Source organism: Misgurnus anguillicaudatus, chromosome 24 (assembly GCF_027580225.2).
Source record: "Misgurnus anguillicaudatus chromosome 24, ASM2758022v2, whole genome shotgun sequence".
NCBI lineage: Eukaryota > Metazoa > Chordata > Actinopteri > Cypriniformes > Cobitidae > Misgurnus > Misgurnus anguillicaudatus.
Window position 1 is genome coordinate 547,394 of NC_073360.2, and position 23,643 is coordinate 571,036.

The 23,643-nt window shown below is 39.3% G+C and overlaps 1 protein-coding gene across 2 annotated transcripts in view; it reads right to left on the reverse strand.

The window, feature by feature from the left end:
- The window catches only part of panx1a (pannexin 1a), a 62,671-nt gene extending 58,270 nt beyond the window's left edge, over window positions 1-4,401 (reverse strand). Inside the window, exon 1 of one of the 2 annotated variants that reach the window (XM_055195566.2) lies at window positions 3,947-4,401. In XM_055195566.2, coding sequence (XP_055051541.2) covers window positions 3,947-4,130 — 184 coding nt within the window. In that variant the 5' untranslated portion in view covers window positions 4,131-4,401. The remainder of the gene's footprint in view (window positions 1-3,946) is intronic. The other variant, XM_055195565.2, reaches the window with a different exon arrangement.
- Between the last annotated feature and the right edge of the window lie 19,242 nt (window positions 4,402-23,643).

The window sequence follows — 23,643 nt, forward strand, 5'->3', positions numbered from 1 at the left end:
TGCCGACGTCCTTAGCACACCCTCTGTGATTTCCAGACGGCCCCTAAAGCACCCTAGGCAGATATGCAGCGAATATCAAACCTAAAACTAACTTTACCTCACTCCTCTGTAAAGCCTAATGTGCAAACGCAGGTTTCATTTGACGCCGCCTAACGCAATGTTGTTTGGTTACGAGCAACTTCGCGACCGTCAGCGTTTGCCACAGATGTGTAAACAACAAAATACGGACAGTGGATATTAAGTCATAACCCGCCATTGTTTACAAATACGGCACTGAGCTCACCGGCCGCGCGCCACAAGCAACTTCCGCCTTTTCTCCGAGTTTACTGGTATTTTGATGTGTGAATGATGTCTTACTGGTTAAAAGACGGAACGTCACTGCATGTGTGAACAGCACGTTTTTGCATTTACTGGTAAATGCATTCTGGTAAATTCATGGTAATAACAACAAGCACCTCCTCAGCCTCACGTCCGCCCTACGCCATTTTTGTTTTCACTCCGCACGTGGACAGTGAATTGGGCGCGCACAAACTCTCATCATCAACTAGATTTATCGTTGTTATCGTGAGGCGACAGATTTTCATCGCGAGGACAATTTTTGGCGGTATATCGCAAACAATAAGTTATCGCCCATCCCTAATCGTTAGCCTATTTTTACAAAAACTGCTCCTACTGGACCATAACGTAAGATACATGGTAATGGAGCCTTTTATTCATTTTCGTGTTTCTTTAGAAATAATTAATGGACAAATGGAGTCTTTAAACACCTCAGATGTAAAGTTATTCACTGTCAAAGTGACGCCAAACGAATGGGAGTCAATGGGATGCTAACAGCAGGTGGGTGTTCGCTAAGCAATGGCGGCGTCCGGGGAAGCTTCAATAAAATATGAAACCCTGCCCCCCTGGGGCCTATACCATGAAGGTAGCTGAACAAACTCAGGGTTACAGGATTGGTTTTGAGTTGACAAAACCAAACCGATGCAATCAGGCTTTAGTGGTCCCATGATGCGGCTTATCAACTTTCTCTGTCAACTCAGGCTTTGATCTTTAGGCTATGATTACTCCATCCACACGTGCACATACAAGAGTGACGTCGGCACCGAACAACCAATCGGAATAGAAAATAGAGAGAGCACGTACGAGCAGTGTATTTTTTTAGCGGAGGAGCATGAGCTAATTATACAAAATTATGAAGATTATAAAAATGTATGTCAAGAGTGAAATAATACTGCCTCTGCTCTTTTTAATATAACATGTACATTAATAAGTACTTCATTGTATAATTTATTTAGGTACCCAAAGTGAAACATGCTTTTTTAAGTTAATTTACTTTGTTAAATTTGTTAATAATCTTACAGGGAATTTTATAAAAGCCCTCTTTTAAAGACATGGTCAGGAAATGTCCGTGGAACACTATTGTAGGCTTTCTTACAGTGCGAGGACCACCTTGCGCATGGCAGGGGCGTAGGCAGAAATTGTATTTTGGGCGGGCCGGAGCAAAAGTGAGTGGGCCTATAGTTTATCAGAATAAAATTGCTTAAATAATATTTAAACCTTAGAGTGGATAAAAAGAATAGACAAACTGCAAAAACAGTGACATCTTTACTTTCAATAGTCAATTATAAAACACTGTCTAAACATGTTCAACCAACAGAGCTCAATAAAGGCTGGACAAACCAGGCTTATTCAGGCTAGTAAGCAGTGCAAAAACAGTTCACCTTAAATAAAGTAGGCTAAAATTAATTGAAATAACGAAAACTCTCAGCAGAGCACGGTTTGAAATAAATAACAACACACTATGTTAAATCAACCATATACAGTGCAATCAGCCTGTTGGAAATTAAGCTTTTGTGCCAAAAATAGAAACTCATTTAAATTAAACAATGTAAGTTTAACCTATAAGGCTGGCATACATCTATACACAACACACCACTTAGTTAAATCACTTCACAAGCAAAAAATAAGGAAATTAGTTAAACAACATGCCTACCTTTGTTGTTTTCATTCTACAAAACAAGACGCAAACGCCTGGGTTTAATGTTGAAAACAGAAATGATCTCATTATAGTCCAAAAGAGTCAGAGAGTTCTTTTTCAAAAAACAAAGGTTGTTGAGGCGGGTAGTAACTCATGGATGCAAATTGGGTTGTGAAGGTGGTTCATCAATTGCAGTTAGATCGGCGGGTAACCTGTGTTAGACTGACCGGGAGAGAGCACTGGAACTGCCGCCAGGGAGAAAGCGGCAGCCGGCGCCACCAGCCGACTAGCCTTCTAGTGGGTTAATGAGTCTGAAGAACTGGGCTGGTAAGACTCGGTAGATGGAGGCAGTAGCGTATCTTCTTCATCAACTCTTGCTTTTTTCAATAACACATTAAAGAAACTTTATTGTGGCAATGTTAATATTAGCTAAAAAAAGCAGTTAGCAAAGTTAGCTGGCAGACTGCCAGAGCCCGCCGGCCGCCGCCCCCCACAGAGTCTATCTGTCAGAACGGTCAGAACTCCTAGCAACCAAGCAACCAATTACATTTCGGAGGCTTCCTACAACTTGCTTCAACAATTCCATTTTATTTAGAAAGCAAATTAAACACACACCAGTCAACAATAAATCCGGTTTATATTAATATATTTTCTGAAATACATTTGAATAATAAAAATAAACTAAAAATGTATTTTGGTTAAACTTGCCTGGGCGGGCCAGGGAGTTATGTGGGCGGGCCAGTGCCGCCCTGGCCCATTACTGGCTACGCCCCTGGCGCATGGTTCGACAAACCGTGTTTTCCCCACCGATAGCATACAAGTATGTACCACTTGCAAAAAAGCGTAATCATTTACGGTACAGTAAGGGCACGGCCACGGATTTAACGTGATACATTTCTTATGTGAGGCAAAAAGTTTGCAAAGATAAGAGATTCCTTCCGTGGAAAATCTATATATTTCATACAAATGACTGGGCAAGGGAAAACTAAAAACTCTCTCTACGAAGTGCTCTTCTAACAATTTGCACGGAGACCCCTGAGACTTCTTTCTGCTTTGGATGTTTAAGATTAAGACCCTTACCCTCCTTTTCTTTTTTTCTTCTTTTTTTTAAAATGTGGTATCAACACGGAAATAGTGATTGTTGAATATGCCTTAATGTTTGTATTTTAATATGTTCAATAAAATATACAAATAAATAAAATTTGCGCGGAGACGCTAGTAGTTACGTCACCTATATATTTCTTTGCTAGCAGCTGATTGGTCAAACTGCAGTCTCAGATCTCGAATCCAGAACATAACCTGCCCCGGGGCAGGTTAGCCGTGCAGCGTAAGATACCATGGCGACGAACACCGATTAAAGCCGCGCTACTTTCATGGTACCTAAAACCCAGGGTTGGCGCAAACTAATCTTAAACTTACCTGGCTATCCACTTAAACCGGCTTCATGGTATAGGCCCCTGGTCTCTACTGGTATGTTTTGGGTTTTATTGGTGGGGCCATTAAATCCTAAAGGAATATGTCCCAAAACACACTACAAAAATTAGTGGTTCTAATGGTAAAAGCTAATGGTTCCTGGTTATTGTTTTTCAGCAGGGATTGTTAACATGTAGGTAACACACACCAAAGGAAATGTAAAATCATAAATTGAATAATAGTGGCTCTTTAAATTCTCCATGCAACACCTGCCCACAGCTCAGAGACAAAAGAAGACTTTATGTCTTGTGGGTAAAATGATGATTCACGCTTACAGTATGAAAAAAAACCAACTGTCAATCACAGCACTTTTCTGGGGTGAAATATTAACGTACCTTGGCTTGAAATGCTCTTAAACTCTGTTATATACTTTGCTCTAAACAAGATTAAGTTTTGATTAACATGCAGAAAATGGTTGTTATCTTTGATACGCAGTAAAACGTAGTAAGCTTAGGATAACAAAATAATATAAAGTAATACAAAGAGTAAATAACATACCAACAGACACTTCCTGAGCGAAAGCCAGGGAGATGAGAAGTAGAGGTAGACCCACTGCGATACAGGTGACCATCTTATCCAGGGCTAAATCTAATCGTATGCCCTTATATCTGTTTTCTGATGCTGGCTCCTTCAACACGAAATCCGTGAACACATACTCGGTGGCGGCGTGCGCTATAGCCATGACTTTACCCAACCATAGAAACTTTGATCACGAACACCCTCCTAACTTTCGATTTCTTAAAAAGAAAGCCGGCGATATTTTAAGTTTACTGTTTTAAAGTTAAGCAAAGACTTTCGTTAATGGTTTGTTTCATTTTGTGCCTTGTGTCTGTTCCTCTTCAACAAACTGTTTAGTAAACAGCAAATCAAATGCCAGAACCTGCGCGACAACGGAAGTTACGGAGGCGGATAAGGATTTGTTTTACATTGTCATTAGGTGTGTTTTGCCATCGACTGGCGAGATCTGCTGGTTGCAGGCGGAGGTAAATACACGGTGGTCAAGTCGGACACTTTTATATGGAGTGAATTTTGTGCCATATTTAAACAAATCCAGCATGTTGCAAATAAACTCAATCTGCTTTGCACAGGGACAACTTGTAATGTATGTACAACACGGACAACATGTAAGTTCAACCAAGCGGAAACTTTACTCTTCTTTATTGTCAAGTACAGCATTTACTAAAGGGCGTGTTGCAGGTTAATTTTTTTTTATTATTGAGAAAAACATCACAAGCACAGTACAAGTGTATTATATAATGAAATGAAGGGGAAAAAACAAGAATTAAGCATGCATAATAAATACTTATTTACAAATGAACATATAAGCATAGTAACATATGCAGAAGAAAAAAAAGGGTTTTATCCAGAGTTGTCTCCTTGAAATAATTTAAAAAAGGGTTCCAAGATTTAAAGAAAATATCAGGTTTCAACTCCAAATTTAATCTTTTCCAGTTTGAGGGCAAAAAGCAGGTCAAAAACCCACTGAAGATAGGTTGGTGGAGATGGCAGCTTCCAATTAATTAGTATAAGGCTGTTTCTCAATATGCGTTCTTCAGCGATCTTGCGTCCTCGTGTCCTCGCTCTACATCATCATTAACGGTCGAAGTTCATTCCAATTCTCAAGTACGCAAGGACAGAGGACACATGAAAATACCCGGATGTGTTCTTGATATCGAGGATGCATCGAGTGCAGACTTGCTGAAATCGCTTTACGCCCCAGAAGTCATTGCGGCAAAACTTCCGAGTTCGTTCTTCCAAGGTCGCCTGGCAAGACCGATCTCCACGAGGACGCAAGTCCATTCTTTGCGTTCTTGGAATTGAGAAACAGCCTAAGACTTCTAGCCAGCAGTGTGCAAAGTGCAATATTATCGCTCTCTAAAGCTGTAAGTTTAACATTATCCGGAAGGACCCCAAATAAAGCTGTCAATGGGTTGGGATCTATTACTGTGGTAAGAATTTCTGAGATACAACAAAAAAATTCTCCACCAAAACCTTAATAATTTAGGACAGGACCAGAAACAATGAAAAAGAGAGGCTGGCTCCGCAACACATCGTGGGCAGGTGGGGTCTAAATCAGGAAATATCTTGCCAAGTTGCACCCTAGACCAGAGGTCCCCAACCACCGGGTCGCGACCCAGTACCAGGTCGTGGACAAAATGCCACCGGGTCGCAAGAACATCCTGAAAAAAATTGTATAATAGCTACGTAATCGCTTAATCGGATATTTTGTACTTTAAGAGCCGACTTGAAATAACATAAATAATCACTTTTGTACAGAGCTGCACTTTCTCTTTTTCGTGGTCTCTCTTAATTTCTACCAGCGCAGCGGCAATCACATTGCTGTCAGAGTTTGAGCATACAGTACTTCTAAAACACAATCGATCAAAGTATTGCAGACAGAGGCGTCATGCCCATTCAAACTGAGGGGGCACCTGCCCCCTTGTTTTTTTTGAGCCAATGGATTTTGCATCCAACCTCAAAATCAAATAAGCGTCCATTAATCTGTTATTTGACTTTTAATCTGTTTAATATGCACAGTATTATACATTCTGTGCTGCATCCTTGTCACTTTTCGGAGATTTTCGCCGTTTTGATAGTGTTTTGATCGTGTTACATTACTTTTATTCTGGCGGCAGCAGGCGCTGCAGTCAGCGCAGTCGCAGACGTCATCAGCGTCTGGGCAAGCTCAAGAGCTCTCTGCTGTTGCTGGCTTGCTGCTGCATTTGGCTATCTGAGGAATTAAAATGTGTTAGAAACGCTCACAACATTTCCAAACCCCAGTACAGTAATGTGCAGTTAACCTCTTCTGTGTAGAAAATGTATGGTTTTAAATGTAACCGTCTCAACGTTATATTAGTAGAGATTCATCTTCTTGGCACAACGCCAAAGTTCGCCAGAGTTCACGCGGGCGCGGAATCTCACATGCTCACATGAGGTAAAATTCGATGCAAAAATCCGTTCCTCTAATAATTTTATCTAAACATATTTTTTAAAATCATTATTGAACATTAAAATCAATCACGTGGCTATAGCTTATGTCATTTTCGTTGTTTATATACTTTATGGATTTAAAATGACATTAATTTTATATGATAATGTAGTTGTTGTGCAAAAATGTTGTGCATTAATGACACAATTAAACAAGCCATTAAGACTTAAATAAAACATGCCGTTTCAGATGTTAATATGATGCAAATGTGTCATTATTACGATTGAATAGTATTTGATATTAAAGTTAGTCATCACTCTTATTTTGGAGGTTTTTGCATGAAAGCAGGGGTTTTCAGATTGTTAGAAATGTAAGTGCCATGGAAAAGACTGAAAGCTCTATAATATTTTGTTTGATGTCTGTGTATGCACAAATTTCTGTGAGCTGTTGACACTGTGCCCCCTTAAAAAAAATTGGTGCATGACGCCCCTGATTGCAGAGGTACGAATTAATGAATAATTTGCAAATGTACGTTGCAAATCATGTAAATACGCGTAGACGTTCAACTGTGTGACATTGCAAATGACTGAAAAGTAATTATTTGATTGTTCTGTAAAACAACTTCAGAATTATCCAGCGATCGTGGCACCATGATCAAAATAAACTCTTTTACTGCAGTAATAATATTTTAACGGCTACACTTTTAACGTAGGTTTAAAAGGAAACTGTGTCAATCATCATTAAAAGCATATGGTACATGGGAGTCTCTGTGCCTCCGCGCCCAGCCGCAATTCTTCTGGCATATCTTCACTGCATTTTTCTTCTGTTCTGTAACTTGAACTTGGGGCTCGAGCCCGACCAAGATTCAAGCTGCCTTCGAGAACAGCAAGCCTGTTTACTGTTAATTATTAAGACTAAATGGGCAGGCAAACTGAAACAATAAAAGTAAAAAAACTATCCGTCAAAATATGGTTTAGTCGTCTATATAAAATATACTATAAATAAAGCAATTATTAATTTTTCCAATGCATGGTTGTTTGATCTTTCTTCCGTTTGAAACGTTATACATTTTGCAAAGGAGGATTTTCAGCACTTTGTTTGAACAGCAACTCAGCAGCATCTCCCAAACCTCAACCCCCGGTCCGCGAAATTTTTTTAAAGCTGGAACTGGTCCGCGGTGTAAAAAAGGTTGGGGACCCCTGCCCTAGACCAATGGATACGATGCACTACCTTAAATTGAATAAGCCTATGCCTAGAGCTAATTGAAGAGGAATGTATCCTTTTTAAGATAGTGTGCCAGGTTTTATCTTCTAACAAAATATTCAAGTCTTGTTCCCAGAGAGATTTTAATGCCCTGCTAGATGGGGTTTGATTGTCATTTATTGTACTATAAATCTTTGATATGGAACCTCTTATACACTTATGCTGGTCTAATATACACTCCAAAATACCTCTTGGAGGGGAAGAGGGGAATTCCAGAAAATGTTTACGAGCAAAGCTCCGAACTTGAAAATACCGGAATAAATGCGAATTGGACAAAGAAAATTTATTTTTAAGTTAGTCAAATGAGGCAAAGGTATTATCAATAAATAGCTGATCAATTGTAACTAGACCCTGAGACTTCCAAATATTAAAAGCCCCATCAAAAAAAGAGGGTGGAAAGGAAGCGTTACTGGCAATGGGTGCAGCTGAAGAGAGACCCTTAAGCTCTAGAGCTCTGCGGAACTGTGTCCAAATCCTCAGAGAGTGTTTAACAATTGGATTATTAATTGAGATACTATGAGTAGAGGGGATAGAAGAACAGAGCAGAGATGTCAACGTGACTGGGGAACAACAAACAGCCTCCATTTGCACCCAGTAAGGTTTACTCAGTTGCAAATCATGCCGGTACCAGTACAGTAGGCTTCTAAAGTTAGCTGCCCAGTAATACGTTTGAAAGTTAGGCAAAGCCAAACCTCCCACCTCTTTTGGCTTAACAAGGTGCTTTAGACTTATTCGTCTTGGCTTGTTATCCCAAATAAATGATGAGATAGTCTTTTCTAAACATAAGAAAAATGACTTGGGAACAAATATGGGCAAACATTGAAATAGATATAAAAACTTTGGAAGGATGTTCATTTTAATCGCATTTACCCTTCCCATCAGTGAGAGAGGAAGGGGTTTCCATGATAAAAGCTTAGATTTTGTGAGATCAACTAAAGGGCTAAAATTCGTTTTAAACAAGTCAGCATGTTTACGAGTCACTTGGACACCCAAGTATCTAAATTGGTTGTTAACAACTCTGAATTGGAAATTTGAATATGAGAGACTTAATGCAGCAGAGTTTACTGGGAATAATTCGCTCTTGGAGAAATTCAATTTATATCCTGAAAAAGTACTAAATGAGTCCAATGTTGAAAGAACTCGAGGGATTGAAACTAGGGGATTGGATAAAAATAAAATAAGATCATCAGCATATAAAGAAACCTTCTGTTCTAGCCCAGCACGAAAAATACCTTGCACCTCTGGGTCAGCACGTAAAGCAATTGCCAAAGGTTCAATAGCAATAGCAAATAGAAGGGGAGAGAGGGGACAGCCCTGCCTTGTGCCTCGACACAGTGGAAAAGGATCTGAAAGAATATTGTTTGAGCATACAGATGCTTTGGGGGCAGCATAAAGGAGCTTTATCCAAGAGATTAATTTTAAACCAAAGCCAAACCTCTCCAAAACATTTATAAGATAACCCCACTCAATGTGGTCAAATGCTTTTTCAGCATCTAGTGAGACCACAACTTCAGCATTGTTGGAATGAGGTGAGTACAAAACGTTAAAAAGACGCCTAATATTAAAAAAAGACTATCTGTCACGAACAAAACCGGTTTGATCAGGTGAAATGACTTCATGTAAAGTTTTTTCGACCCGAGAGGCTAATACTTTAGCTAGTATCTTGTAATCACAATTTAAAAGTGAAATGGGGCGATAAGAACCACAATCTAGGGGGGGTTATCTTTCTTAAGAATAATGAAATAGTAGCTTGACAGAGGGTTGGGGGCAATTTGGAATTTTGAAGACTCTCTAAAAAAACCAAAAGCAATAAAGGGCATAGTAATTTAGAAAATGCTTTATAAAAATCGGACGGGAAACCATCGGGACCAGGGGTCTTGCCTGCTTTTAAGGACGCAATCGCATCAGCTATTTCTTCAATTGTAATATCCTCATCCAAAGAATCACACAAAGTCTTCTCTACAGTGGGGAAATCTAATTTATCTAAGAAAGTTTTCATGACAGATACATCTTGAGGAGATTCCGAGGTGTACAAATTTCCATAATATTGTTTAAATTGAGAGTTTATTTCTTTATAGTCAGTGGTTATAACCCCTGAAGGTAGTTTAAGTTGGGGTATCAAGCATGACGTTTGCGATTTATGAATTTGATAAGCTAACAATTTACCCGTCTTATCACCAAACTCATAGACCCTATGTTGAGCTCGTAAAAACAAATTCTCCGCCTCTTCCGTCGATAACAGATCATATTTTGTCTGCAAAATCTGACGCTCTTTATAAAGGTTGGGAGACGGGTTCAGTGAGTACTGACTGTCAATAGCCGATATAGAACTAGACAATTCATCTAGTTGCCTTTTTCGATCTCTGTTTTTAGAAGACGAATATGAAATCATGCAACCACGCAGATAACATTTTAAGGTCTCCCAAATGGTAGAATAAGCCATACCATGAGTACTATTAAGTTCAAGAAAAGACGATATATGTGAAGAAATTAATTTTACAAATTCTTTATCCCTTAATAGTCCAGTGTTAAAGGACCACTGACGATGCTTTGGGGGTGCTTTTGGAAAGCTAAGATCCAGAACAGCTGGTGCATGATCAGATATTACTATGCTTTCATACGAACAATTCTGCAGATATGGAAGAAGTTTGTTGTCTAAAAAAAAAATAATCAATTTGTGAATAAGAATGGTGTACATGTGAAAAAAATGAATATTTCCTTGCGGAAGGATTTATAAAACGAAATGGATCACGAATACCATAGCTATGCAGAAAAGATTGAATTATCGCTGCACATTTTGAAAGAGGTATAGCTTTTTTCGAGGACCTATCAAGACGTGGACACATCACACAATTAAAATCACCGCCCAGGACTAATGAATGAGAGTGAAGGTCAGGTATACATGATAAAAAGGAGGTCATAAAGGATACATCATCATAATTTGGGGCATAGACATTAGCAAGAATTAGGGGGGTTGAAAACAATATTCCTGTTACAATGACATATCTGCCCTTATGATCTGCAATTACTTGTGATACAGCAAATGGCGTGGATTTATGTACCAGAATTGCACAGCCCCTAGATTTGAACTGAAAATGTGAATGATAGACTTGACCCACCCAGTCTTTTTTTAATCTAAAATGGTCTGATGAACAGAGGTGAGTCTCTTAAAGAAACACAAAACTGGCTTTCAGTTTCCTAAGATGAGTCAGAACCTTATTACGTTTGACTGGATTATTCAAACCTTTACAGTTCCAGCTGACCCATCTCACCGAACCCTCTTCATTAGCCCTACCACCCATCATTTAAAAAAAGAAAAAAAAGAGAAGACCAATAAAGTATTATGTAAAACCCAAATAATTATGCAAGGATCAGCAAGTACAGAAAAGTATGAAACCATACAAAGGATCAATGTCCCAGTCGTGTGTGTCACGGCCCGAGCGGACCACGAACTACGTGGGTCACGCTCTTACCGAAGTTCCGCCTCGAGGAGGTCCCCAAAGCACCCCAATGACCAGACAAACGAAAGGTAAGTAAAATAATAACAAAGCTTTATTTAATTTAATTAAAAGAATCAAAGGAATGGGGAAGGGAATCTAAAATATCCTCTCGCCCTCAGGGGGAACACTACGGGCCTGGGACGTTGGAGGGGAGAGGTCAATGCTGTAAGGCCAAGGAATCACAGGGCAAGGGTCGGGCGGAGCTCCTTCGTCCTCGACCCACCTCCTGCGTGGACAGTCTCCTCACCGCCCGCTTCGTCCTCCTGAGGGCAGAATAAAACACAAAGTGAGTGTGATGATATGTTAACGGGCCCACGTCTTCATCGCCGAATCTTTTCTCTGTCTCTCTATTTCAGGTTCCTCGGGCCACGCTGGAAACGTGCCGCTTCACCTTACCACACGATAAGTGTAATCCCTTCAGGGCATTCAAGACGAGTTGGGAAAGTTTAGCTTTAGCTCGTCGTACAATGAGTGTGTTCTCTCTACAGGGCATTCAGGACGTGTTGAGTAAGTATAGCTTTAGCTCGTTTGCAATTAGTGTGTTCTCTCTACAGGGCATTCAGGACGTGGTGGGTAAATATAGCTTTAGCTCGTTTGCAATGAGTGTGTTCTCTCTACAGGACGGTCAGTACGTTGTGCAGTAAGTGTGTAAAGCGGACTGGATATTCGCCGATGCGGTGGCTGCCGATGGTACTCACAAGGAGCTCCTTTTCCCTGAGGGGGAACACAGACAATAAAGCACGGCACCACACTGCGACTTGTGTACTCACGTCAATCGATCACTCCTCACACTGCACTTCACACACTCCGGTGAATAATTAGGGTCTGGCTTCTCTCTAGGCAAAACCAGCTCTTAGACAAAGAAGGCAGTCTCTGATGTCGCGCTGACGAAACCCCAATCAACTAAAGGCTTCAATGCCCGCTGCCTGTAGGCACACTTAGTCTCCGGCTCACCCACTGACTTCCCTTGGTGGGGCCGCTAGAAAGGTAAAACACACACTCCTTTAAAACTTAGGTTTGTCAACAACCATGTATACAATCACTCATGACTCCGTGGTTTCCTTCCAGCTCACTCGGTGTCCGGCTCACCCACTGATTTCCCTTGGTGGGGCCACTAGAAAGGTAAATCACACACTCCTTTAACACTTCAGGTGGCCAACAACAATAGATGCAGTTACTCACAGCTCCGTGGTTTCTCTCCAGCTTCGTGTGAGAAAGCGTTCTCCAGTCTCCGTACACACAGCAACAATCCAATCATTTGTGCGTTTTTAATACTCTACTGCTCACCCTTCGTTAATCCTCACGATGTCTCTCTCTTGTTTTGCAGATGCCCAGCGATCCTGCAGTCCCAGAGAAATCCTAGCGGAGATGGCCCAACGTCTGCCCAACACACTCAGTCGTTTAATAATAACACACACGTTGTACTGCCCAAGGCAGAAGTTGACTCGCCCAAAAATCGACGTCCTCTCTGCTTTCTCAGCTCGCCTTTTATGTCCCTATCGATCATAGGGACCGCCCAGTTACTCATCGCTGCCTCATCCACGCACCTGTAGCAAATTATGCCTGATTTTTGTTTCCATGGAGAACCAGGAAGTAAACAACGGTTTGCAAAAATTTGGTCCGGGCGAAACCTCTCCATTTTTGGTTCCGCCCTAAGTCACTCCGTGACATGTGCTTATGAGATGAACAAGGAAACGCAAACATATTAACAAACTTTAAGAACCCTGGCGCAAAGAACCGCCCCCCGCCCTCACTGCCACCCTCCACCCAGCGCCCCTGACCTAAGCTAACACTCCCCCAACTGGAGCATACGCTACCCTGAGGAAAAACCCCAATGTGCGTGCGAGATATTATGTTTCTTACCTCGTACGCATCTCCGCAAACAAATAACAAATACAGCAAATGTATTCTGATACATATAAAATAAGACTTATAATCCTCTATATTTATATAAAAGATAACTATAATCAAAGAATAAATTCTAACATATTAAACCACACATCTGAATAAAGTGCTTTCTTTTGTCTCTGACCGAGAGAAAATTAAACATTATAGCTCCAGCACGTTTGAAGGTGTTCAAGCAGGTGATAGGTGTTGTTTCACAAAAGCCAGCGCCGCGGCTGGAGTATCAAACAAATGTTCAGCGCCGTTCTTTGTAATTCTGAAACCGGTAAGGCCCTTTAGACCGTACTTAACATCTGGCATCGACCTCAGTAGACGTTTAACCTCGTAGTTTCTTAGCAATCTCGGGCGGAAAGTCCGGGAAGATGAACACAGTTTTGTCTCGGAACTTAAGCTGCCCACCACGGCTTGCCTTTCGCCAAATATCCTCCTTGACGTCGTAACGATGGAAAACAAATTACGAAGGCTCGCGGTCGGCTACCCTCCGCAGGTTTCGGTGCAAGTGTGCGATGTGCGCGAGCAAGAAGTGGAGGTTCAGAAAGACCAAATATCTCCGCCAAAGCATCCGCCACAAATTTCGTAGGTTGTGGGCCTTACAAACCTTCCGGGATTCCCACCAAGCGAAGATTGGATCTGCGTGAACGACACTCTAAATCGATGCACTTAGCTTGGAGTGAGGCGACCTCTTTCTGGAGAGAGACGACCGTAGGCTCGAGAGAGTGAAGACTTGTCGTCCATTCTGAGGTAGCTGTCTCCAGGTTAGTTAAGCGCTCACTCTGGGTCTTTAAGTCTTCTTTGAAAGATGAAAATGCGTTATGCATTTCTTTTCGTATCAGAGAAATTTCACCTCGAATTTCAGTGGTGTGCGTGTCAAATTTGGCATAAATTTCACTTTCGAGCCTGTTAATGGCAACCATAATCGCAGCACCCTCAGGGGTGGAAAGTTCAACCGTTTCCAAAGGCAAGCCGTCGGCGGCAACAGATGAATCGGCCTTCTTTTGTCGTTGCGTCTTAGACATAGCTGGAACTCATACGTCTGATTTAGACACTATTGTTAGAGGTGAAGTAATCAAAAATAAACTAAATGTAAAAGAAAAAAGGATATATATAGTGTTGTATCAAAGTATAAAACAAAATTTTAAAGTTGGTTTGCGGAGCTCCCGACTTATGCTCCCTCACATGGCAGATGCTAAACCGGAAGTAGCAGGTTAAATTTTTCAACGAATTTGAGCAATTTGCTTGTTGATAATAAACATTTAAACTGTTATTCATTGTCTAGCAGCAATTAAGTGCAACTTTTAATGCTGAGGCTATGGCAAAACTTCAGATATTAGAATAAACTCAGTGTCTTGACCTGAAAAAAAAATTATATATATTTGGAGGCATGTAAGAACACTGCCTTAAATGCATTTGAAACTGCATTGAGCTTTCATGTCCTTTGTATGTGCATTATGTACGTTATGAGATATTGTTAATGCATGCGTGTATATGTTGTAAAGTGAGGTCAGTTTCTGTATCTTGCTGGCATCTTCACCAGCCTGCCAGAACGAGTGAAGTGTTCCTCCAGCACCTCAGGTGTTTCTGATTCAGTTTGTGCTGTGAGTGCATCATCCTCTTGGTCATGCTGTTCTGTGGACGCAGCATTACAGGTCCTTCATTCTGGAGTCTGAACTATGAATGACCTTGGTTGTTCATGTCTGCTGACGATGACTGCTGGTTGCCATTCATTTCCTCTCTGAATTCTCACTCTTTCACCTCTGTGTATCTCAGGAAGACATCTCGTTTGTCGATCATAGTAGCTTTTCTGTATAAGTTGTTTCCCTTTCAGCTTTCTTTTGATCAAGATGTTGCTTTCAGGTGTTAGCAGTGTGGTGGTAGTGGGAATTTTGGATTTCAGGCATCGACCCATTAGGAGCTGAGCAGGAGAATGACCTATGCCCTCTAGTGGAGTGTTGCGATATTCCAACAGTGCGATGTATGGATCTCCTTTTCCATCCTGAGCTTTCTTGAGCAGGTTTTTCACTGTTTGGACAGTTCTTTCAGCCTGTCCATTGGACTGTGCATGTCCAGGACTCCAGGTAACATGTGAATTCCCAGTCATTTGCAAACTTACTAAATTCAGCACAAGCGTATTGAGGTCCGTTGTCAGAAACTATGATGTTTGGTATGCAATGTCTGGCAAAAAATCTGATTTGGAAATCAATTTCATGGCTTTTGCCTTTGTATTCACAGATAAGTGTTGCTTTGCCAACTGGCGACATCTGGTGGCCAGACTAGGTCAGCAGCTTGCAGCACCAAACTTTTAGCTTTGCTCTGGTTTCAAGTGATTTGTAGCTTTTTTCTGCAAGAACATTTCATTCTGCACCCGGGTCTAGTTTAAAGCTCAAATCCTTTCCGTTTATTTTTAGCTTTTCAGTCCAAATGGCTTTCTTGCACTGACTTTCATGTGTTACCGTGTTGACTTTTCTTTGTTGTTTAGTCTTATTCAGTTAAATATTTCCTATGAAAAAATCTTCCTCTGTTTCAAGCACATGTAGTTTCCTCGTTCCGCTGTTTTGATTCTTTGTTAATCTGCATTTTTTTGCGAAGTGATTTTTCTTATTACATGCGTTGCATGTCTGACTATAAGCTGGGCATTGTTTTGGTCCATGTTTGTAACCACATCTGGAACATGTTGAATGTGCTGTCTGGTGATTTTCAGTTATTTTCGTTCCGCTTTTGTGTTCAAATGGACTCATTTTTGCCTAAAGCCTGGGATACACTGCACGATTATTGGCTTTCCCAGATGAAAGATTGCCATCGTGAAACAATCGCCGCGATTTTTGTTATTGTGGCTCTTCATCTGTGATCCTATGTCGTACAATGAGAGAGGTTCAAAGACGGCCATTTTTCCGGTCTTGCGTCCAAAAATAGCGTACGATAGTTTTCTGACAGTGTCAGAAATTTGGCATGATCACCGCACAGTGTGTTTGCTGCTACGACCTGCGCACTGGTATTTGTTTACCACTATCGCATGCTGACGTTGCGCAACATGTGACGCTGCCGCCGAAGCTTCCGTGTCATGATCGTACAGTCTACATATAGGGCTGCAGCTATCGATTCTTTTTGTAATCGATTAATCTAGCACTGAATCGATCGATTAATCGAGTAATCGGATAAAAATGTGTGTGTTTTTAAACAACTAAAACAAATAATGCATAACGAAAATGACGTGGCTTTAAAATGTTCAAGCATTTGGCTTTTATTTCTAAAAAAACAGAGGTATTTGGCTCCAAAAAATAAGTCTATTTATTTAAATTTTTACCCATTTAGTGTTTATAAGTGCCAGTGCCAACAATTAAGCACTTTAATTTATTAATATGCACAGCAGGTTTCATGCTGTAATCTAGCCCTGACATCAAAGTAAATATCTGGTTTATTTCTACACCTGCAGCATTTACCATTAGGATACTAAATAATATATCATTTCTGGGGTGAGCCTATTTGCTATGGTAACAACCTGTGTGTGTGCGCGCACTTGCGCCTGCGTTTGTCTGTGCATGCGTGCTGTGGGTGAGGAAGAGTGACACCCCAGTCAGACGTTCAGTTGCTTCATTGCATTTTGGTACTGCAGAAATACATACATTCATTTTCAATAGAACGCTGCATTTGGTTTGCATTACTTGCATTGCGGTGCATTTTAGGTTAAGAATCTGTTCGAAAAATCACAACATCACGTCCCGCTGTATACAGTGAATGCATGCTGAAATTATTGTTGCGTGGCTACATAAGTTTAAGCATATGTGATGCATTGCGCGATCGGTCTGACTCGCGTGAGAGAGAATAACTTCCTTATGCTAAACTCCAATAAGACAGAGATTATTATTATTGAACAAAATATGTCAAATTACAAGTTGCCCATATATGATTGCACTGTGGTGCCGTTTTTTGGTACACACACCTGTAAAGTGCATGCGTGTGTGTGAAGGGGTTCTTTTTAAAACTATACTCTCCTGCAATTGAACGGGACATTTACTACTTAAAAACATCATATCTAGTCAAACCGCATAACAACATCGCTACAAATACAGTATGGGATTAAAATCAGCGGAAGCTACGTTACCTTGTTTCATCAACGCTTGGTGAAACAGCGGTGGATGTTTTCGGTTCAGATGCTGAATGTAATGATCCCAAACTTTAGACATTCTCTCTCTGCCGTTTATGGACATATTCGCTCCGCCATCACGCCAACTAAATTCAAAATGTACCACGCGCTATGATGTGCTTCCTGAACATTGAACAACGGTCCGTGTGAATCAGATCTCGGCGCGTGTAGTGCGCGTCATAGGAATTTAACGAGGCTTCGAGGCAGAATTTTTGCCTCGAGGAATTTTTTGAATCGAGTAAATCGAGTAACTCGATGAATCGTTTCAGCCCTATCTACATGCCTGTCCTACCCGAGTTTAAACGATCCATGTCGTACAGTTTGATAAGTTAATGATCTTATAAGAGGGCAAAAATCCTGCAGTGTATTCTGGGCTTTAGTTCTGTCAGCTTTTCCAGAATGCTTTACACTTCTTATCTTGTTCACCTCAATTTCTTCTTTGAGTACTTTTACTTGATTTAAAGTGATTTCATTAGCACGGCAGATATCAATGGCTCTTTTCAACGTGAGATCTTGTTTTTGAGGTCGGTCACGTTGGCATCAATGTTCTCTGTCGGGCCCTGAGCTCTCGTGAAGAACAGATGACGGATATACGGTAGATTCTTTCTTGGCTCACAGTAGTCTAATTTTTCTTTAATTCAGACAACTTTTAACCTCATCTGGAGTAAACACAAATGTATTGTATACTTTTACCGCCTCCTCTCCCGCGACGTGCAGAAACGTGGCGCATTGAACATCCTCCGCTTTTCTGGCAAACCCGCTTTCTGCTCCCATAACTTCCAGTTTTCTGCAAGGTTGCCTTCGAAACTTAATGCAGACGGTGGTTGTAATTGTGCCATATTTAATTTTGTCGTATTTTTTCTTCTGACACCATGTATTGTATGTACAACACGGACAACATGTGAGTTTAACCAAGCGGAAACTTTTCTCTTCTTTATTGTCAAGTACAGCATCTACTTAAGGTGTCAAGCGCCCTCTAGGGGTGGCAACATAGAACATAAAATACATGACAAAGCTGACCAGCTTAAACCAGCTACTTCCACCCTAAACCAGCCTACTATTTAAGGCCTGTTCAGTTTATTTTGATTGCATTTTTATTTTTCAGACATTATTGTGTTTATATCAAATGAAGAATTTTCATTTATTGAAAGATATATTTATTAAATAATTACTTTTAAAAATGTGTTATGTGTATTCATATTTACTGCCAGGTAAACCTTGCAAAATATAGAATTTAAATAATCACAATGTGTGAAAAGTATTTCATGAACAAACAAAAAAATGTATAAGAATTAAATGTGAACGCAATAAAACAGGAAATTAATCGTCATAACGTCACAATTTTTTAGACAATTAAGCTTCAACAAAATTTCATAATTGTGACAACCCTAGTCTTAACCTTTACCTAAGTGTTTATACCAAGTATTTTACAGTTCATTTTTTGCCCTCCTAGGCCTTGTCCCACAGGGTTTTTCTCCTAGGGTTTTTTTCAACCCCTGGGAAGTCTGCTGACATTGGCTTAACTTAGCACCCTCTTATATACATTACATTATTACTACGCTCGCTAGTACTGTTAATCTTATGTTTATGATTTTTCTGTGTTTTCGCCTACTTCTATTAATTACTTTAAAACAATTAAACAATTGTAAACCCTATAAGCGCTATATAAATACAATTTTATTGAATAAAGGATTTCTTAGCTTAAGGACTTTCATGCAACTGGGCACAGGGCATAATGTAACAGTATCTGAGAGAACGTGTCCACTTTCTGCAAAGGCAAATTAAACTGTCGAGGGGAGAAAGGTTTGCGCTCATCATCATCTGCTTTTGTGCAAACAATAATGCCCTCCTGACAGTTGTCAGTACCTTCAATATAGTCTTAAACCACAGAAACCAAGCTTATAAAATACAATCTGCATAACAAGTTGACAGTAAAATTCATGTAACAGTTACATGTCTTGACTGAGCAGTTTTCACTGCTGTTGATAATAAATCTAAAGTGTTTTTAGGTTATTTGTGTTTATGTTTTTCATGCAGCTAAATATACAGTATACAAATATACAATACACTGCATTTCAAATGGTTATGCATATGCCATTTATGTGACAGTTTGGATGTTATTTTATTTAAATGAAATAAAAATGTCAAAAGATACTTTAATATTTTGAAAAATATGCAAAATATTCTGTTCCAAACTATTATGCAGAATGCACTTTAACCAACTTTATAATGATATAATGGATGATATAATTATCCAAGAACAAATATCTGTCAAATGTGCTGCATGGACAGAATTTTTTTCCAAAAAAACAAACACAATGTAAAAATAAATAATGTATTTACACAGTAATATAATAATATATGAGCATATCTTTGACCTGACTTTAACTCTCCAATTTATTAAACTTATAAGTATACAAGTATAGGTTTTGTCTTTATTTCACTTGAAGATGCTAGAATTGCATCAAGTTGATGTTTGGAATTATAGTGCTGTCTACCTGAAAGATATTTCATATAATGATGCTCCACAGGCTCTTAATAAGACTAAGGTCAGATGATGATAGTGGTAATATCTTGATTTCTTTCTTATTTTATGCCCATATGAATGAAAATAATCAGGGATGCTTCTTGCAGCATGGGATAGTGTGTTATCTCCATGAAAGTACATTTATTTCAGAAGATATGATTCTTTTTATATCCCATTGTAAGAAAATCATCTTTTAGGAACTCTACATATTTTCTAGATGTCCTTTTGACACACTCAGGGACCCTAAATGGATCTACCATCTTAATATTCCAGTCCAAATCATTACTCTGCCACCTCTCCCTAATGTTACAGTCTTGTTTGAACATTGTGGCTATTCACCAACAATCCAGAATGAAATTCATCTTCATTATTCAGTGTATTATTATGACAATGAATTAAACTGTTTGAAAATAGTCTTCTTGTATTTTGAGCTCACAGCAAATGTTTCTTTGTGCAAGTTTTGGTTTAGGGGAGGGGTAAAAATACAGCTTTATGCACTGAAAGGATCTTGTATGAAGAGGTTCTTGGGGTTCCAGAGACACCAGCAGGTTTAAACACATGTTCGCTTCTTAATGGTGGCTTTTTATTGCTGCATTTTCCTAACATTTTCCTAAAAACATATTTTAAAAAAGCCTTTATATAGTCAAATCTTTCTGTACTGTGAATCACTCATAAATCTTATAATTGTTCAATGGTTTCTGTTTAGGTCCACAAAATATATATTTTTAGGAAATATTTGCTTTTCAAGATAATGCACACTTTTTTCTTTAGAAATATATTTTTTCATACTCTATATATCTTTTTTTATACTCATATATTGTTTGAGAACTACATCTTGGAACAGCATATTTTGCATATTTTTCAAAGTATTAAAGTATCTTTTGACATTTTTTTCATTCAAAGAGAATAACATCCACACTGTCATATAACTGTAAAATAACATTTCTTAACTTACTGACTGTATTGGAAAAGTAAACAAAAATGCAGGTGCATAATAATTTGGAATGTGGTGTATGTAGTCTTAATTTGGGTGGTCATTTGAAAAGGTTTTAAATATCTATGGGCAGTTTACCGGACAGGGTTTAGATTAATTCAGGACTAGTTATTTTGAGATTTAAGTAGTTTTTACAAACAAACCTTACAAAAGAAAACAATTTTTGTAAGCATCTTGAGACAAAAAAATGTCACTGCTATATGTTAAGGTATGTCAGTGCAAGATGTTTTTAAATAAAGGCAGGGACTAGGATAAGCCATGTCCAGGAAACCACCGCTATGGGTTTTATTATCTTTAATATCTATGTCAATGGTGCACAAGTGAGTACCGGTACTTTTTCCCACTTCAAGCACTGTATACCACCTCTGTCAGTGGCAGCAACTAAACAAAGACATATTTCATTTGTCAGGATTTATTCTGTTGGTCTCATTGAATTTATTGAAAGTGTTAACGATAATAAATGTATGTTAATAGTAATCAAATTCTTGTAATTGTCAATCCCTATACCCGTCACATTCTCTCCATTCTCTGTCTCTGAAATTCTCTTCCCTTGGTGATTAGAAACTCAATATCACTGGACTGTTTTAAGTGATCCTTAAAGACTTATCTTTTTAAAATGGCTTACTACTGCTGATTGTAAGCCATACTGCTCTTATATTATGGTGCTTTGAGTTCAAGAAAGTGCATTATAAATAAAATGTATTATATTCCCGGCAGAAAATTAACAGCTAAAACCAGCCTATGCTAGTTGACTGGTTTAAGATGGTGTTCCAGCTTGTTAAGCTGGTTCAGCAGGCAGGTTTTAGAAGGTTTTTTGCTTTTGCTCTGCAAATCCAGCTTGGCTAGGCTGGTTTTGGGTGGAAGTAGCTGGTTTAAGCTGGTCCTCCCAGCCTTGCAAAGCTGGTCAAGCTGGCGGGTCAGCTGGTTTTATGTGGTAGATCTGGGGCCTCATTTATAAAGCGTGCGTACGCACAGATTTGATCGTAAAGTGTGCGTAGGCAAAAATCCACGGCAAAGTCTATATTTATAAAAACGGTCTTTGACGTGGAAAAGTGCTTTTGCTTGTCTGATTGCTGCAGGTTTTTGGAAATATTCTTGCTGTTTGAAATTGGGTTTAAACATTGATAAGCGCACTTTTATATGTCTAACATTAATTACGCATCGTTTAAAGGCAGAGATCTGAAACTGCTTGGCTGCGCGCCCACGTTCAAGTTCAGTTGCGATTTATAGATTTGCAAGGGGTACACGCGCTTTCTGCGCCTACGTTCGGTTTGTGAATCACACGTACCCATTTTTGTTACATGATCATAAGATCAAATGTAGGATGGTTTTTACGCAGCATTTTATAAATGAGGCCCCTTGGTCTTCCAGCCTGACCAGCTATAGACAAACTTGAAAGAACTAACATTTTGTAGAAGCTTATCTTGTTCAGAGTGTTCAAAGACTATGATCTTGGTAGAAGCATCATAATATAAGAGATTATCAAGAACATACACATACAGCAGACAAGAAGTTAGTAGTAATCAACTGACCACTTAAAACAGTCCAGTGATGGTGAGTGTCTTATCACCAAGGGGATAGAATTTCAGAGACAGAGAGTGTAGAGAATGAGGTGGGGTATAGGGATTGACAATTGCAAATGTATACAGGAGCAGTACCATGATAGGCTTTATACGTTGAATTCAATGTCTTGACACACAGAATTTGTTTTCTATTAACAGACATTTATTAACACTTTCAATAAATTCAATGAGACCACCAGATGGAGCCAGACAAATGAAATATGTCTTTATTCTGTTGTTGCCACTGGCAGGGGTGGTATGTGGGGTAAAATTCAGGGCTTTTCAGGCAAACTAGTTGAAAATGCCTGATAGCGCCATCTGCTGTTTTGGAATGCATGTTTACTTGTGAGAAAATCATGGTCACATTTGTAAGAAAACCGTGAACACATTTGTGAGAAAATCTGCATGGTCACATTTGTGAGAAAATTAAGCTAAGAGAATCTCTGCTGCAAACTACAATACATATTTGTAACACCTGCATTTTCTCTCAAACTGCCTTTTGTATTTGCAAAGCATTTTCTGTTTGTTTGTGAGTCAAGTTTTCCCTTTGCAAAGCAGATTGAGTTTGTTTGCAACATGCTGGATTTGTTAAAATATGGCACAAAATTCACTCCATATTTTAAATCTACCCTCTAACAATTAAGCTGTCTAAAATGAGATACATCAACATGTGTAAAACTACTAAGACCTAAAACTCATTAATTTGTTTTGTGACTTCAGCACTTAGCCATACACGGGACAAGTTAGACATCCAGGATATACATGCATACTCAAAATGACATTGTACTAAACAAGATGCGAGTAATTTAAGTTTTGAGTTTGTTTATCCAAACAACTGGCATGTCTAGCAAGAAATCTAACATTTACCTTACCCAAGATCTTTCACGCCATACTGGTTCATCCAAGATAATTAACGGAAGTTCTATTAGATATTTCACACTCCCCAACCATAATGGACATAGTAGGTCCCTTTTTTAGATTTCTTTTACACCCTAATAATATAACTTCAGTTTTATCAAGATTTAACGAACGTTGGTTTTCAGAAAGCCAGTCTCTTACCTTACCAAGTTCCTCACATAATGTCCTTTGAATTAACCCTACATCTTTGTCTGAAGCTAATAAGGCAGAGTCATCAGCATAAACAAATTACAATCACAAACAGCTTCTCAGAGGTGTAAAGAGTAGCTGAAAGCCATAGCCTACTTGAGGAAAAGTACAGATACCACTGTAAAAATTACTCCACTACAAGTTACAAGTCACCAATTGAAATACGACTTGAGTAAAATTCTTAAAGTAACCCAATTTAAGTATTTTACTCGTACTGAATGTTGCCTCAAAGATGCACTAGTACTCAACACAAAGAGATATTGAAGG